The 16,147-nt window shown below is 46.1% G+C and overlaps 1 protein-coding gene across 1 annotated transcript in view; it reads right to left on the bottom strand.

Moving 5' to 3' along the window:
- Window positions 1–16,147, bottom strand: part of C4_1H8orf82 (chromosome 4_1 C8orf82 homolog) — a 235,248-nt gene that overhangs the window by 206,470 nt on the left and 12,631 nt on the right. Inside the window, exon 2 of the mRNA XM_078685522.1 lies at window positions 1,591–1,639. Within this exon, the coding sequence (XP_078541648.1) occupies window positions 1,591–1,639 (49 nt within the window). The remainder of the gene's footprint in view (window positions 1–1,590; window positions 1,640–16,147) is intronic.

Here is a 16,147-nt window from a genome sequence, read left to right as displayed (position 1 = left end):
TGTTCGTTTCTTGGTTCGTTTCTTGATTACCCAAACTAAAATGGCCGACACGGGTTGTCGTGACTCGTTGAAAGACAGTTTCGGCTTTGAGGCCATCATCAACGCCAATCGCTGTTTCAGCTCCGAGGCATCCTTGGGAGCCGACGTTGTGCCAACAGAGGTCGGAGCTAGCCAGGCGTGGAAGACTGTGACCTCAATTGCAGACTCATGCCTGGCCCCTGAAAGGGCGATGAGTGCCTTGGTGTATACTGGTACTCACAGCAGTCATCTTCTGATGTTGGGCCGGTGCCGGCGGCAAGTCTTGGATCTTGGGAGTCCGACGGAGATTTGGGTTCTGGGCTTAAGGGTGCGGCCTGTTTGACTTCAACCTCACCTTCCGCTTCCACTTTTTCAACATCTACTACGAAGATGTTGGGGGTATCCTCATCTCAATGTTGCTCCATGGTGCGCCGAGATTGTCAATGGTCACTACCATTCCAAATTGTCTTTTTTGATGGGAAGGCGAGACAGGCGGAGCAGGAGGCCTCGTTATGCTCCTCAAATGATTGACAACATAGTAGGCTATCTTGCATGATTGCAGAGCTCTAGGATTCTCTCTCAGGATTGCAAACAGCCAATATTTAAAAAATAGTAAAGCTAATATTATCAGCATTCTAAACCTTAGCTGATCCAATCTCAAGAAGAATTACTTTTATTGACAACCATAAGGGCAAATCAACAGAACTCACATCCAACCCCACTAAAGAATCTCTATTAAAATTCTACAACCGGGCAAATATTTTAGAGAAATCCCCACCTGCTTTCAGGCAGAGGAGTTTATATCCAAGTTCTAATCTTAGACAAGGCGCAGAATGCACGTTAGTAGCTTACCCACATCCCACTGCACATGACAATAGCTTCTTTACACAAAGTGGTTTAAAGCTCGGAAAAAATATGCTTCCTATGCAGCTGTAAAGCTAGGAGTTTAGCTGCCATCATCTGTAGACGCTGCACTGCTGATAGGGAAGAACACTCTCCTTGTAATTTGGTCAATCATCGAATTAAGGGTTATATCTTTCTCATGCCAAGCCCAGTGTATGTAATAAAGGATGTCTCTGTTTTTATGTGGGTTACTGCCAAGTAATTGTCATCACAACAAACCTTAAAATCCCCAGAAACGAACAGAACACATTAAAATGATCCTGTGAGAGTGGTGTGCTTCAGACATTGAAGGCTATTGTTTGGCATCCCAAACATTAGTGAGTGGTTGGACAAAACCCCAGGAACAGTGTGTCGGATGTTGGGAAGCTGCTGGGGCAATATGGAGCTCAGATGTTAACTCTTCCTCATCGTCCATGGCGGTCTAACAGACTTAGAACAGAAGTGTAAGTAATGGTTTGCTTGACGGCTTATCATACTTATCAAATGGAAGGGCAGCGGGAAAAAGAATCACACTGTGAGTGTAGAATCCCCATCCTTGACATACCCTCATGCTTTGGTCTATTCAGCCAGAAAACCACAATGGTCCCCATGACTGACCAGTACATGACACCATCAGTACAGCACAACACATTCAGACTCATAGAAAGGAAGCAAGAAAATACCCCATACCTTTAAAACATGTGATAAAGTTCTTCACCTTGGCATCATCCAGGAAAAGCTGGAACACAAGAGGGGAAAAAGAATGGAGAGAGTCAGACATGGAATGCTTAATCAATCATCCCACAGTCAGGTTTCACATGCAGTTTCATACATCTAGTTTTTCAGGAATACGCAAAGCTTTGAAAGATCCTGGTTTGCTCGTGGGAGACGGCAGGGAAGCATTGCAACGTGCTTCCTCCAACATTGTGGTAGGCCGACCTGGCTCAGGCGCAGAGATTTCTGGGAATATTAAGGGTTCAAGGGGTGGGAATTTTACGATAATGTTGGCAGCAGCAGTATTGAAGATGTGAACTTCCTCTGAGAATGTGCCTGGCAACTGTCCATGTTGCACTAAAGTTATGCTTGTAGTTCATTCATCACTGTTTCCTCACCTTTCTTTTTGTTTTCCCTTTTGCGGTTCACTAGGTTTTGACTAGGTGCCTACTTTCTGAACTTGCTTACGGATTCTGTGTTGGCTCACTTTGCTTTATTTCCTCTACCCACCTTGATTCCAGGATTACTAGTAACCAGGCTTGTACTATTGGTTACACCAACTTCCTTGCTCCTTACGGTTTAGGTTCCCTGCGGTTTTGAAACCGGCAAGCAAATACTATCTATAGTAAATCTGCCTTTTCTGCATGCTCACTACAGAATTGTTATCCTTTTTTCTGCTTTAGGACTTTGTGCACCTTACCGCTGCTAAACAGTAGTAAAGAGCCTGCGCAACCCCTCCAAAACATGTGCTGTACAGTAGAACTTCCTATTTAGCCTTTTCAACATTCCTATTAGTCCACTGTCTAAACTGCACTTGTGGTACGGTAAAGTGATATGTGGGATACTGTGTGTAGTTATGCCACCCACATATATGACAACAAGCCTTTACAATGCAACGGTCTCGCCTCTGCCAAAGTTAGAGCTATTGGCATTGTAAATGACAACATTTTTATTTATGTGTTGGCATTGCCATTTACAATGTCAATAGCTTAATCTCTCGCAAATGCGAGACCTATTGCATTTGCACCCACACACAGAGCCACACACACAGAGCCTCCCACACACACACAAAGAGAGCCCCCCCATACACACACACACAGAGAGCCCCCCCCCACACACAGAGCCCCCCACACACACACACACACAGCCCCATACACACACACACACACACAGAGGGTCCCCACATACACACAGAGCACCACACACACACACAGAGCGCCACACACACACACAGAGCGCCACACACACACACAGAGCGCCACACACAAAGCCCCACACACACACAGAGCCCCACACACACAAAGTGCCACACACTCACACAGCCCCCCACACACACACACACAGAGTGCCCCCACACACACACAGACCACAGACACACACACACACAGAGCCCCACACACACACAGAGCCCCACACACACACACAGAGCCCCACACACAGAGCTCCACACACACAGAGCCCCGCCCACACACAGAGCCCCCCACACACACACAGAGCCCCCCACACAGAGCGAGCCACACACACACAGAGCCACACACACACAGAGAGCCACACACAGAGAGCCCCACACACACACACAGCCACACACAAAGCCACACACACACAGAGAGCCCCACACACACACAGAGCCCCACACACACACAGAGCGCCACACACACACAGAGCGCCACACACACACACAGAGCCCCCCACACACACAGAGGCCCACACGCACACAGAGCCACCCCCCCACACACACACAGAGAGCCCCACACACACACACACTAAGAGCCCCACACACTCACACACACACACAGAGAGCTCCACAAGAAGAGGCGTTAGGGAAGCAAAGATGAAGCATGCAGAAAGCAGACAAGAAGGAAAGCGAGGACGCTGAAGCAGTCCTGGTGAAAAGGGAGGTGGGGAGGGTAGGGCAGTGGGGAAAGTGAGACGGGGGAGGTTGTGTTGTGTTTAATTCCTATGCGCCAGATGAATAAACGACATCAGCAGATGCTCGTTGATGCGCACAGAGCCCCATCCCCACAGGGGAGGAGGCGGGAAACCTGCGGTACTCGCCCATCAGCAGTGGCAGAGTGAGGGACAGGTGAGAAAAGGCAGAACAAAGACGAGAACTGTAAAGACACTGGTCTGGAACGGCCCGAAATAGTGCCCTAGTCTGATACTTCACAATCCGAGCAAGCCCAGCTTTGGCAATGCGCTGTGGTACTCGTGGCTCGCTCTGAACCCCTTTCACCCAAGGCTCCTTCTTTGTCAGACTCAGTGAGGACTGGCCAGGTAAGGAGCCTCGTCTAAAATGGCCGCCTTTAATAGCAAGGCTATAAGACAGCTCGGTGTTGCACGCTATCCCCAGTACTCCCTCACTTAAAGAATGGGAACGCGCAGTGTGACACCTCCCCAAAATGAGGATTACACAATAACCACTCCCTCTCCCAAGACGTGTGAGGTTGTTTTCTATTTCCTCCCGACTCGTCAAGTCTTGCTCTTTTCCCGAGTAGAAGCGCTAGCGCCTGTCTCTTTAAGAGGATGCAGGAGCTCGCACACGCGCTTCCTCTCCTATGCCTGTGGGAGAAACACGGGAGAGAAGGGATGAGAGAAGAACATTAGGCTGAGGGGGAAGGAGGAAGGCTCGGGAAGGCGGGGGGCCGCGAAGGACACTGAGCTAGATACAATGAATGAGGAGAGGAGTTGAGTGAGAGAATAGAGTCCGGGCGGAGTGAAGGGGAGAGAGACGCGCGAGAAGAAAAACAAGGCATCTGTCGTAATTTTCTCTTTGCCTGCCGACTTACTGCTGCGGTAAAAGGTTCCTTATCTTCTTAATGGGGCGAAACAGATGGCCCCATAAAGAAGATAAGGAACTGTAAGCCCCGTCCTTTTCAGACTTGGGGGGGGCGGTTTTTCTTTAGAGAATGAAACGAAAAAAACACGCCCCTCAATCCGAAAAGGATGGGGCTTACAGCGAGTCAATGATGTTACAGAGACCTCTTCTCCAATGGCTGGCCGCCATTTAGGAGGCCAGCCAAGGGAGAAGAGGGGCGGGGTTTACCCTCGCTACTCTGAGACATGAAGTCTTGAAGCGAGACTGCGCATGCGCGCATCCTATGCTAGTCTCGACCTAATTTTTATGTCTGTCAGGAGCAGCACTTTGCTCTGCCTGGGCTGCAGCTTAAATGCACTGCAGTTGCGCATGTCAGGGTAAAATGCCTTTTGGATTTAGAAAAAGCCTATTTTTATGTATTTATTAGTCAACCTAAAGTGTGCCTTACAAGCCCACAGGTGTGTGGTAATTAAATTGGGCACACTGCATCTTAGTGTGCCCCCACAGTGAAACGAAATGGAAAAGCTATTTCACAGTGTTGGCCTAGTGGACTTTCCCTAAGTAATCTAAGGTGGGATTAAAATTAGATTTTCCTATTTCTGTTAAGGAAAAGGCTACAACAATATTTCCTGTTAAGGGCCTGTCACAAGAATAAGTGCTATTTATTGCATCAGTAAATAGCAATGCTTTGTTAACTATTTGGTGTGATAAAAAGCACCTATTACGAATTTCTGGGAAATAACATACAGATATGGGTGCTTAATGCACCAAAATCAACATGATACGGTAAACACCATATGCTTTTTCCTGTTACGTTTCAGAGGGTGACCAGCCGAAATTTGAGCAATGTTGAGTTATTTAACGCATTCAATAATTGTCCCCAAAAATAGCTTGTCCTGATTAAGTCTGGCTCACAATGGCAAGTGGGCTAGTGGATTTTCCGAGCCCTGCATCCCAAGCGTAAACAATGGTGTACGCATGGATCAGAATTTAACAAGCAACCAGTGATCAGGGCCACTGTGTTTAAAATCTGATTTTTTAAAACTTAAGCAGAAAAATAACTTTGTAAAAACATCCTTTAGGCTGCTCATGCCAGAACTGCCTTAAAACCAGTTCTGCCACTCATCTCACCTCCAGAACTGGAATATATATCCTTGGCCAGGAGAGTTAACAACACTGGTTTAGGGGAACATAGCCTGCCTCTGAGCCCAGAAAGGGCCAATGGGTGTTAACTGCTGGCCACGTAGCAGGGATTACTTATGCAGGGTAGCACAAAAACCGGCAGGTTTTACACTACGTCTTTTGTCTTCAGATGTCAAGGAGGGCCTCTACTGTTCATTCCAAGGAATTTGCAGGATGGGCAGTCACCAGTCACCGTAGAAGGGAAAACTGGTTCTGCACCATTGGGTGTGAGGAAGTACATACGAAGCTGAGCAGCTTAGAGGCTTAAGTGAGACCTGCTTGGTGGCAGCTTCGTTTCATCATCCTTAAGAAGGAGTTTCTGGGTAATTGTACAGTAAGGTAAAGTGGAAAAGCAGCAAAAAAAGGTGCACGGCATGGGGTACGAGAAAATAGCTGACTGGATGGTAGAATTTCTCCAGTCACTAAATAGTGCACAGGATAAATGTGGCACCACCACCACTACAGGATATTCCAAGGTCTGGGAAGACCCCACCTGAAGAAGATAACTCCTACTGAAAGAACAGGTTATCATACCAGAACTCAGGGTTTCCTAACTCCTGCAGGTACCCAGAGTCTGGAACATCTCTCCAACGGTCAAGTGGTTGGCCTCCTATTACCTGTTTCAGGGACTCAAAAGAAGGACTTCTGATCCCAAATAGGCCCATTGACCACTGAGGACTGGACCTGGAAAGAGAACTGGTTAGAGAGAGCCCTGGTGGCTAGAAGCCTGCCCTAAGGAACAGGGGCTGCAAAAGTGGCCAATATGAATTTTTCCAGAACTTTGAAAAAGTTGAGAGTTAGCTGTTTGACCTCTGTAGGACAGGGACAAGGTCCTAAAGTGCTAAAGTGTGCCTAAGGTGGGCAAAAACTGGTTTCTTCCTTTTCAGAGCTTTCTGCTGCATAGATAACTGATTCATCTGGACCTTTCCGCAAAGGTATTTAGCATCATGGAAATCTGCTTGGCTACTGCACCCAGACTAGCTTGACTGGAGGATTTTGATATCCAAAAAGTGACTAAGTCTGAAAAACTTTGGACTAGGGTGAGGCTGCAAATCAATTCAACCAGCGAGGCGACCTCGCTGGCTACGAAGTTTAGGACCGTCTCGCTCTGAGCTTTTGGCACCATATAAATGGCCCAAAACAATTAAGGGTTTGAGAGGAAATAACGGTCCAACACAGTCCAGCACAGCACACACACACCCTAACAATGTTGTGCAGTTTCAAAGATAGGTGTACATAGCAGATCCTACTCAGGCCCTCAGATTCGTAATAAGCCACAGAGCATCCTTTTTAGGATGCATAAGCCCTCACCCACCAAAGTGTCATGATTCATCATTAGGCAGTGCTTCTGTTAGGCAGGTGCTGCAATGCCCAATGGGCTCCACGAGGGAGCTCTTTGCTGGGCATCTTTTTAATCCATCTGTGTAACTGAAGACCTTCAGTTCTCTGATGTGTTCCCAACAAAATTCCTCAGACAGAGCTAGGAATACATTGGAGGGATAAGTGATGAAAACTAAAATTAATTGCTAGAACTCAACACGCACCTCTCAGGGGATTGCCTCCTGTTTGTGCTGTTGATCAGAGATTCTCTCAGAACTGTGCTTTTACCTATCAAGAGGTATACAAACACAATTTACCAACTACACACTTCTCTAGGTCCTCCACTTTGAGGAAAAGTGATACTCCTAGGTTAATTGGGTATATCTCATTCGTACCCTTTTATTTTATTATTTTAAGTTTTTTCTTTTATTTCATGTATGAAAAGGACACTTAACGTTTTCGTTCATTTACAAACACAATACATTTCTACAACATAAATACGCCATTTATATATACACAAATATATGCGCCCCCGGAACTAGGGGAGTGCCCCGTCCCAAAAGAATCAGTCCGTAACCTAGGATTTCGTATGGACAACAAATTATCTATGAAAGACCATGTAAATCACACTGTAGGCAACTGTTTTGGAATCATGAGGAGTCTACGTAAGGTTTTCAAATGGGTATCAGCAGAAGCACGCAGAACTTTCGTTCAGGGCCTCATAGTAAATAGGCTAGACTATGGTAACTCTCTTCTTCTTGCCATAAATGAGTGCCATATTAGGAAATTGCAAGTAGTGCAAAACACTGCTGCTCGCCTGATCCTGGGTCTACCCAGACGATCCCCCTCTATGCAATGCCTAAAAAGTCTACATTGGCTCCCTGTTAAAAAAAGAGCCATTTTTAAAATCATGTGCTTGGTACATAAACACATGTATGGCTCAGGACCAAAATACTGGAGTCAAAAACTGACATGGTACCAGCCTGGCCGACAACTGAGATCAAGTTCCAAGTCACAACTTACGCCACTGAGAGTCCTAACTGCTAGAAATGGCGGACGCGCCTTTTCCTTTATGGCGCCATCTCTATGGAACAAACTCCCCCTAGACATTCGCACAACTACTGAACTCATGTGCTTTCGAAAAAAACTGAAAACATGGCTCTTCAGTTAAGAATTCCATTCTAGACCTACCTTTTTCTTCTGGGACTGTCCGCATGCGCTATGAGACTCCCTCGGGAAGTGATATGTTGCGCAATACAAATATCCAGACTAGACTATATATACACAATCATTTTGAACAGTATATTTTACTGCTCGTATTTTTTTTGAAAAGACACAAGTCACGATCTGGACTCAAGGTTCAAATAAACAACAACCAAATGCAACAAGAATTTCAATAAACCATAAATTAATTCTTTGGTCTATTAGGCAATTTGATGTCTATTTCCTCTATGTGCCGACGCGTTTCAAACCCGATGTTTTCAATTGTCAGGTTTTCCTCAGGGCTCTGTCTCTGGATGATCCACAGATTGACTAAGCAGTCACCGGATCGCCGCCAAATCAAGAAATGGTACTTTGGCCGAGAAGGAGAGTAGCCGCCTGGGGATTCAACAAATGAAGTGGTTGCAGTACACGAGGGAGATCGAAAATATATCAGACTGTGAATAAACGACAAGGAGAAGTATTATTCTCAAAAACAGGACAAAAAAGGGGAAACTATAAGAACAACAAACTGACACTTTAAGGTAACAAGATTAAGGAACCCAGTCACGTGCAAAATAATACTTGCGGACCGGCGACAGCTGGAAAACAGATAAACTTTAAAGACAGAGCCCTGAGGAGAACCTGACAATTGAAAACATCGGGTTTGAAACACATCGGCACATAGAGGAAATAGACATCAAATTGCCTAATAGACCAAAGAATTAATTTATGGTTTATTGAAATTCTTGTTGCATTTGGTTGTTGTTTATTTGAACCTTGAGTTCAGAGCGTGACTTGTGTCTTTTCAAAAAAAATACGAGCAGTAAAATATACTGTTCAAAATGATTGTGTATATATCAAAATATATTTGTGTATATATAAATGGCGTATTTATGTTGTAGAAATGTATTGTGTTTGTAAATGAACGAAAACGTTAAGTGTCCTTTTCATACATGAAATAAAAGAAAAAACTTAAAATAATAAAATAAAAGGGTACGAATGAGATATACCCAATTAACCTAGGAGTATCACTTGGTTTTTTCCTCAGAGGACCTAGAGAAGTGTGTAGTTGGTAAATTGTGTTTGTATACCTGTTACCTATGGTCCAACCAACTACATGTCCCAGGACCTGACTCCTTGTTTTTACCTATCAAGAGGGCACCCCCTCACAGATAAAAAAAAAATGTCTTCCACTATCCATACTAATATTATAAAGAGAGAGCCCAAACCTTTGAGGCGGATAATCTCAGTAACCACAGCACCAATCACAACACCCACTACAGCGTTGGAAAGGGCAGTTGCAGCAGAAGGACATAGGCTATGCAGACGGCCACCATAGTTATTTATTTATTTATTATTTTTTTGCAGAGTTTTATATAGCACAAACTTGACCCGAACTGAATCAAGTATCAGAGCACTTTACATAGCACCAGTTACGTTACATGAGGACACACATTCATTTTTGTTAGGCACGGGGAGATTAAGTGATTTGCCCAGAATCACAGGATGTTTGGGGTTGTTACCAACACTCGAACCCAGATCCCCAGGTCCGAGGTCGAGCGCCTTAGCCGTTAGGCCAACTCCTCTATACATTTAAAAGGTAAAAGAACCGTGCCAGCAAAGTAGTCCCTTGTGGGCGTGTCTGCGTTGTGCTGTGGGCGTGGGCTGGGGGTGTGACTAACGCTGGGGGCATGTGGTATGGCTATCACATCGTGGGCTGTGGGCGTGTGCAAGGGGCGTGACAAACGCTGGGGGGGTGTCCGCCCTTCATGCCATGTGAGTCGTACATACAAGCGCCAATTACGTTGCTGCGCAGCATCAAGGGTCACACTGTGGGCGTGACACACTGGGGGCATGAGAAACGCTGGGGGCGTGTGTACGGCCTTCATGCCATGGGAACGCAATTGCGCCGCATCAAGGGGCACGCTGGGGGCGTGAGAAACGCTGGGGGCGTGTGCTACGTTCCGCCCTTCATGCCATGTGGGTCGTACATTAATCAGAAGATCGTCTGCTGTGGCCATGTGCTGGGGGCGTGACAAACGCGTTCACCTGGAGGCCTGGTAAGTAACATTACTGCAGCCTCTCTTGCTCGCTGTTCCTGAACTCTCTCATTCAACGAAATTACACGCGCCTGCTACCATCAACCAGGGCTCTAGCCGGGCTCAGGCGGCGGATCAGTACACTAATTACACGCGCCTGATAACATCAACCAGGGCTGCAGCTGGGCCTCAAGTGGGGGAACACGCACCTGCTAACATCAAACAGGCCTGCATCTAGGCCTCAAGCGGGGGAACACGCAAATGAGCGTGTCTGCGGGGACAATTACTGCAGCCTCTCCTGCTCGCTGTCACTCAACTCTCTCATTAAACGGATTTACCCGCGGCTGATAACTCTCTCATTCAACAACATTACACGCGCCTGCCAACAACAACCAGGGCTGTAGCCGGGCTCAGGCGGCGGATCACTACACCAATTACACGCGCCTGTTAACATCAACCAGGGCTGCAGCTGGGCCTTCTCTGTCCCTATTCTAATGAAACAAAAAATGTTGTCTACAGCGAGATTTTAAAATAAATTGCCCTTGCCAAATACACACATTATACACATTCTATTTCATACCCGGACAACGTCGGGACGGGCTGCTAGTTTTTCTATAAATGTATTGTGTGTGAATTGATATCCCCCTTAACTGAGTTATGGATATCTGTGTCTCATTTACATTGTTGTGTGCCTTTAAATGCCTGATAGTGGATACCATATTCCGAAAGACCTGTACTTAGAGAGATAGTACATAATAAAACTGAGACTTTCTTCCTTTCTCTTTTCTTTATCACTACCATTGCCCCTTCCTTTAGCATTTAATTCTTCGTCTAGCATTTCCTTGTGTACTGGCTCATGCACGTTCTGAAGAGCAGAGCATGTTCTCCTCATACTCTGTCAAAGAACATCTGTGACACCTGACACAGTTCAGATGCAAAGGACCCTGCTAATACCTTGCCCTGGAGTAACAACCACGTCTTCAACACCAATCTGGATTACTTCTAGTTTAAAGTCAATGGAATTGGAATTAATTGTTTATTGAGCATATTTGAGGGACTAAGAGGGCCTGTGTTGTTGCGTTTCTACTATATGTCTGTCAGTGTTACATTATGCATGCTTTTAACAGACAAACACATGGCTGAAGCGGATTCAGGACTCACCTAAATAAGTGTTGATCCTTTTTTGGAACCAGACTGCACACAGTTCTATACATCCTATTAAAAAGACTATTGGGACAGAAAAAAATCCTCTGCATGGTAATGGACGGGTACCCCTGCCCTGAGCGCCCAATTGTACTATTGACTGGATCCCTAATGCTTATTTTGTTGTCACAGGCAAACATGGATCATGTGTGTGTGCCATGATAAAGGCCTGTCTCATAGATTGTGGTCTTGTTGGACTGGGAGGTCGCCCAAAGAGCTACCCTCATAGTGGGGTAATGCTATCGCCTTCACCAGGAGTTAAGCATCACAAGCGCTCTGGTGGCAGCATACTGTGCAATGATCAGTAGGAGTGAACAGGTCCCTTTTAACCTGTGTTAATGGAGTGAGGCCTACAGGCTCAGTCACCTTTTTAAACATTTCACAGCTGTGTGCTTAACTTAGTTTCAGAGTCTCTCCTGCTGTGACAGACAGCCTTTCAAGAGGAAGAAGAGAGGAAAGAAGGGTGTATTTCTAAAGAAGCAGAACCCTGACTTAAAACTTCAAAGACCCTAAATGACATTTGATGTCTGGAAATTTACTATAAAAAGGGGAGGTTGAGACCCTCAAAAATGTGTCATCTTCCACGCAGCCAGATTGCCTGTGTGGGAGGGGAAGCCGCGCAAGATTTCTACCTGTGACCAAGACTAGGGGCCAAGGCCTGTTAGTCTCCTTGCTGGGTGAGGCGACATTACCCAGAGAAACCAAGGCCACCTGCCCTACAGCAAAGCCCTTCTGCTTGCCAAGACCAGTATGAGGAAGAGGAGAGTGTAGAAGGGAGCGAAGTCGAGTGGGGACCCCTTCTGTGAGGACTTCCGCTGTGAGGTGTGCACTAAACGGGTCATTGCCCAGTACAAAAGCAATTTGCCGACCCCTGTCAGGAGAGAGCCACCGTGAACTTAGGCGTGAATCAAGTGCAGTGCAAGGAGCACAAAACCCATACTGCCTCGTTGCGATGACCCTGTATGCAAGGAGGGACCACAGTGGAGGTAATTGCTGAAGACAAAGCGCCAAGACCTGTGCTTCCCTTAGTGGCAACCCCGTATGCCAGAAGGGGCTGGCGTACTATAGGTGGCTGTGCAGTGAAGACCAACACCTTGGCAGCAGGTACTGTGGCAAACCCGTATGCCAGAAGGGGCTGTCGGTACCAGGGACTGTAACGTTCAAGCCTTTGCCTGGAAAACTAAAGCTGCAGGTCCAAATCAATCGCTGACCGTTACCAAGGACTCCGGAGGACTTCACCTCATCTCTGTGACCAGATAGGGAGCACCAGGATCAGAAATCCCCCCCCACCCTCCTCCCGTTTGGAGACTTCTGAACTTACAGCGTTGATGGAAGCCAAAAACAACGCAGTTGGGGCCCCCGCTAAGGCGCTGATAATTTCCTCTCTGCTGGAGTGGGTACGACTTGATACGGGCCTGCCGGGCCCTGCTACTGAAGGTGCTGCAGAACCACAGACATTTTTGACTGTTTTCTAAGAGTCGGAGTGGACTCTTGAGTGAGGCCTACTAGTAAGCATTCCTTACATGTGGCCACAAGTGAATAGAGAATAACCCTGGCCATATTACGAGGAAGTGGGACAGAGACTTGCCAGTTAAACACCAGCAAAACACACAAGATGATGGACGGAATGTTGCACAATGGCAAAACATTCACCCCCAGTCACAGATCTGGATTTAGTCCATCGTTATTTTGCTCACCAAGCCACCCCAGTTCAGACATGGCCATATGCAAATCAGTATTGACCCTGTGCCTCATGGGAACAGTCCAGACCGACCTGCCAAGACATGTCTTCCCTGGACCGGAATCAAGCATCCTAGGACCGGTTTCTGGCTATCAGCCGTCTTCAGCCAGGATAGCTTGACTCCAGTGGCGTAGTGAGCACGAGACCCATGTCTGGGCATACCCATCCCACATAGGGTGAACAGCAAAACACACAAGGCAGACAGATCACAAATGGCTACAACGTATGCCCTAAACACAGATCAAGATGTCCTTCTTACAGCATTTCTCGATACACTATGAAATTTTGCATAAGGTTATGGAATAATCACATTCGATTTCAATACAGTAATAATAATAATAATAATAGGTAGCTTATAAAGCGCGCTGCAACTTCCTACAGAGGTGTCCCCGCGCTAGTAGTGCTATTTGACATAGGCATGGGAAACCGGTGGTGAAGAGTTAGGTAAGAGCAAATGGCCATGTTTTTAATGCTCTCCTGAAAGTTTGTTCAGAGTGGATCTTCCTTAGGTATTCCGGCATGGTATTCCACGGATGTATGACGTTACAACACATACTTTTACAACGCATACCTTTACAACGCATTTTTTACAACGCAACATCCATTACAACGCATTCCATTACAACGCATGCCATTACAACGAATTTTTAAAAACTACCTTTACAACGCATTCCATTACAACGCATACTACCTTTACAACGCATACCATTACAACGCATAACACTACATTGCATGTATGGTAAGTATTGGATATTGTTGGGGTAAAAATTACTATTCTAACTCCAGGGGGGTGCAACAGTAGGGTAAGTGTTGGATTGTGTAGGGGTAAAAATAACTATTCTAACTCCAGGGGGGTGTAACAGTAGAGTAAGTGTTGGATAGTGTAGGGGTAAAAATTACTATTCTAACTCCAGGGGGTGCAACAGTAGGGTAAGTGTTGGATAGTGTAAGGGTACTATGCGTTGTAATGTTAAGCGTTGAATGGTATGCGTTGGAATGACATGCATTGTAGTGTCATGCGTTGTAATGGCATGCGATGTAATGGATGTTGCGTTGTAAAAGTTTTGTTGTAATGGTAGTGCGTTGTAAAAGTTGCTTTGTAAAGGTAGTTTCCCGTATTCCACAGAGTGGCAGTTTTAACCGAGAACGAACGGCCTCCAGTCCTGGCCTTTCAAAACCGTGGGATGACCAGAAAGTTCTAGTCATTAGATCTGAGTGCTCTCTTGTTGCTGTATTTTACAAACCTTCGCCTCAGATTTTGCGGACCAATGTTGTTCATTGCTCTGTAAGCCAAAGTAAGGGCATTGTACTCTACTCTTCTTTTCACTGGTAACCAGTGAAGACTGATCAGATGGGGGGTTATGTGGAGACGCATTGGAAAGTTCCGCACAAGCCTAGCTGCTGCGTTCTAAATAATCTGCAGTCTTCTGAGTAAGTACTCCGGAAGTCCATTGTAAAGACTGTTCGCATATTCAAGTTGGGAGGTGACAAATGCGTGCACCACACTCTTCCTGCAGTCCATAGGAAGATAGTGAAGAAAGAGACAATGCCAACTTTCCTTCCTTTCCACATACTGCACGGACAACTCCAGCGACCGCAAGTAACACTGCTCGGGAACTTAACACTACCCCCTCCACTCCTCCCACTCTGATAGAAGATCGACCCCTATCACTCCTAAGTGGTGATAAAAGCAACAACTTCATCTCCTCTTCAGGTACTGCACAGACACCCTCAACATCCTTAACATCATGCAGCACGTTTAGCGCCCTACTACTACCCCCACTGCCCATTCTTCTTTGGATGAAAACCGACCACACCCTTCACCTAGAATCGAGGAAAGAGGTAACAATTCTCCCTCCTCAGCACACACTATACCGCTATCATCATCATTCTCTCGCAACACTTCTAGGGACCCTACTACTTCTACCCACACCTCCCTTCCCTCTCTGGAAGAAATTCGACCCAGCCATGTACCCACACTCAGTGAAAGAAAGATAAACAACTTGCCCCCTCTAGTTCGCACTTCAGTATCATCCTCAACTAGAACTACCATGAGAAACAACTTTAATACTACTCCCTTTACCCCCCACTTCCTGTCCTCCACACAGCCTCTACAGATAGAAGACTGTCTCAAGACCTCTTAACGCACATCTAGAAACCTTCAAAACGTTATCCTTGAAATCAAAACCATCCTACAACTTGCGGAAAAAGCGCTTACTACACTTAAATATCTCCAATATTCGCTAAAGACAGCTGACAACGTGGAAAAACTATCCCCCTGCCTCTAGACAATCGATTTCTGTTCACGGGCAATCTCTCCAACTCTATTACGGACCAGGAACTGCAATCTCTGTTATGGCTGTACGAACTTCCATCAGACCATATTCTGGATACCTAGTCTCCATCAACCCTTGCAGAATCTCACATGCTATCCATAGAGGAATAAACCGGAATAATCTTCACTCTATAACCCCAATCCAAGATAACCAGGAGCCTAGTCCAAAGAATCCCCCAAACCAGATTTCCTGCCTTCTACTAAATTGCCGTTCAGCCCCTAAACATACCTGTGACGTTGCTGACCTCATCCTTAGCATGAATATGGACATAATTATCCTCACGGAAATATGGCTCAAGGAATCATCCTCTCCATGCCTTGACCTTCTGGTCCCCCTAGACTTCAACATCATTAGACTAGACAGACCTCACAAAATAGGCGGAGGCTTAGCCTGCATACATCGTTCTGTCCTCACCGTCTCAAAATTTCACACGGAACCCGAGGACGTCTGTGAATACCTTGAGATCTCTGTGAACTCACCTAGTAACCACCCCCTCAAATTACATATATTCTACCATCCTCCTGAGCAAAACATAACTTTCACGGAACAACTTATGGAAATCATCACAGCAAACTCGTCCCCTCACTCGAATGACATTTTCCTGGGTGATTTCAATCTCCACTGGGAGAACAAACTGGACAAGCAGGTCAACACCCTTAAAACCGTCCTTGCTGACCACTCCCTGGTCCAAGCT

This window comes from Lissotriton helveticus, chromosome 4_1 (genome assembly GCF_964261635.1).
Source record: "Lissotriton helveticus chromosome 4_1, aLisHel1.1, whole genome shotgun sequence".
Lineage (NCBI taxonomy): Eukaryota > Metazoa > Chordata > Amphibia > Caudata > Salamandridae > Lissotriton > Lissotriton helveticus.
This window is presented reverse-complemented; position numbering and strand designations above follow the sequence as displayed.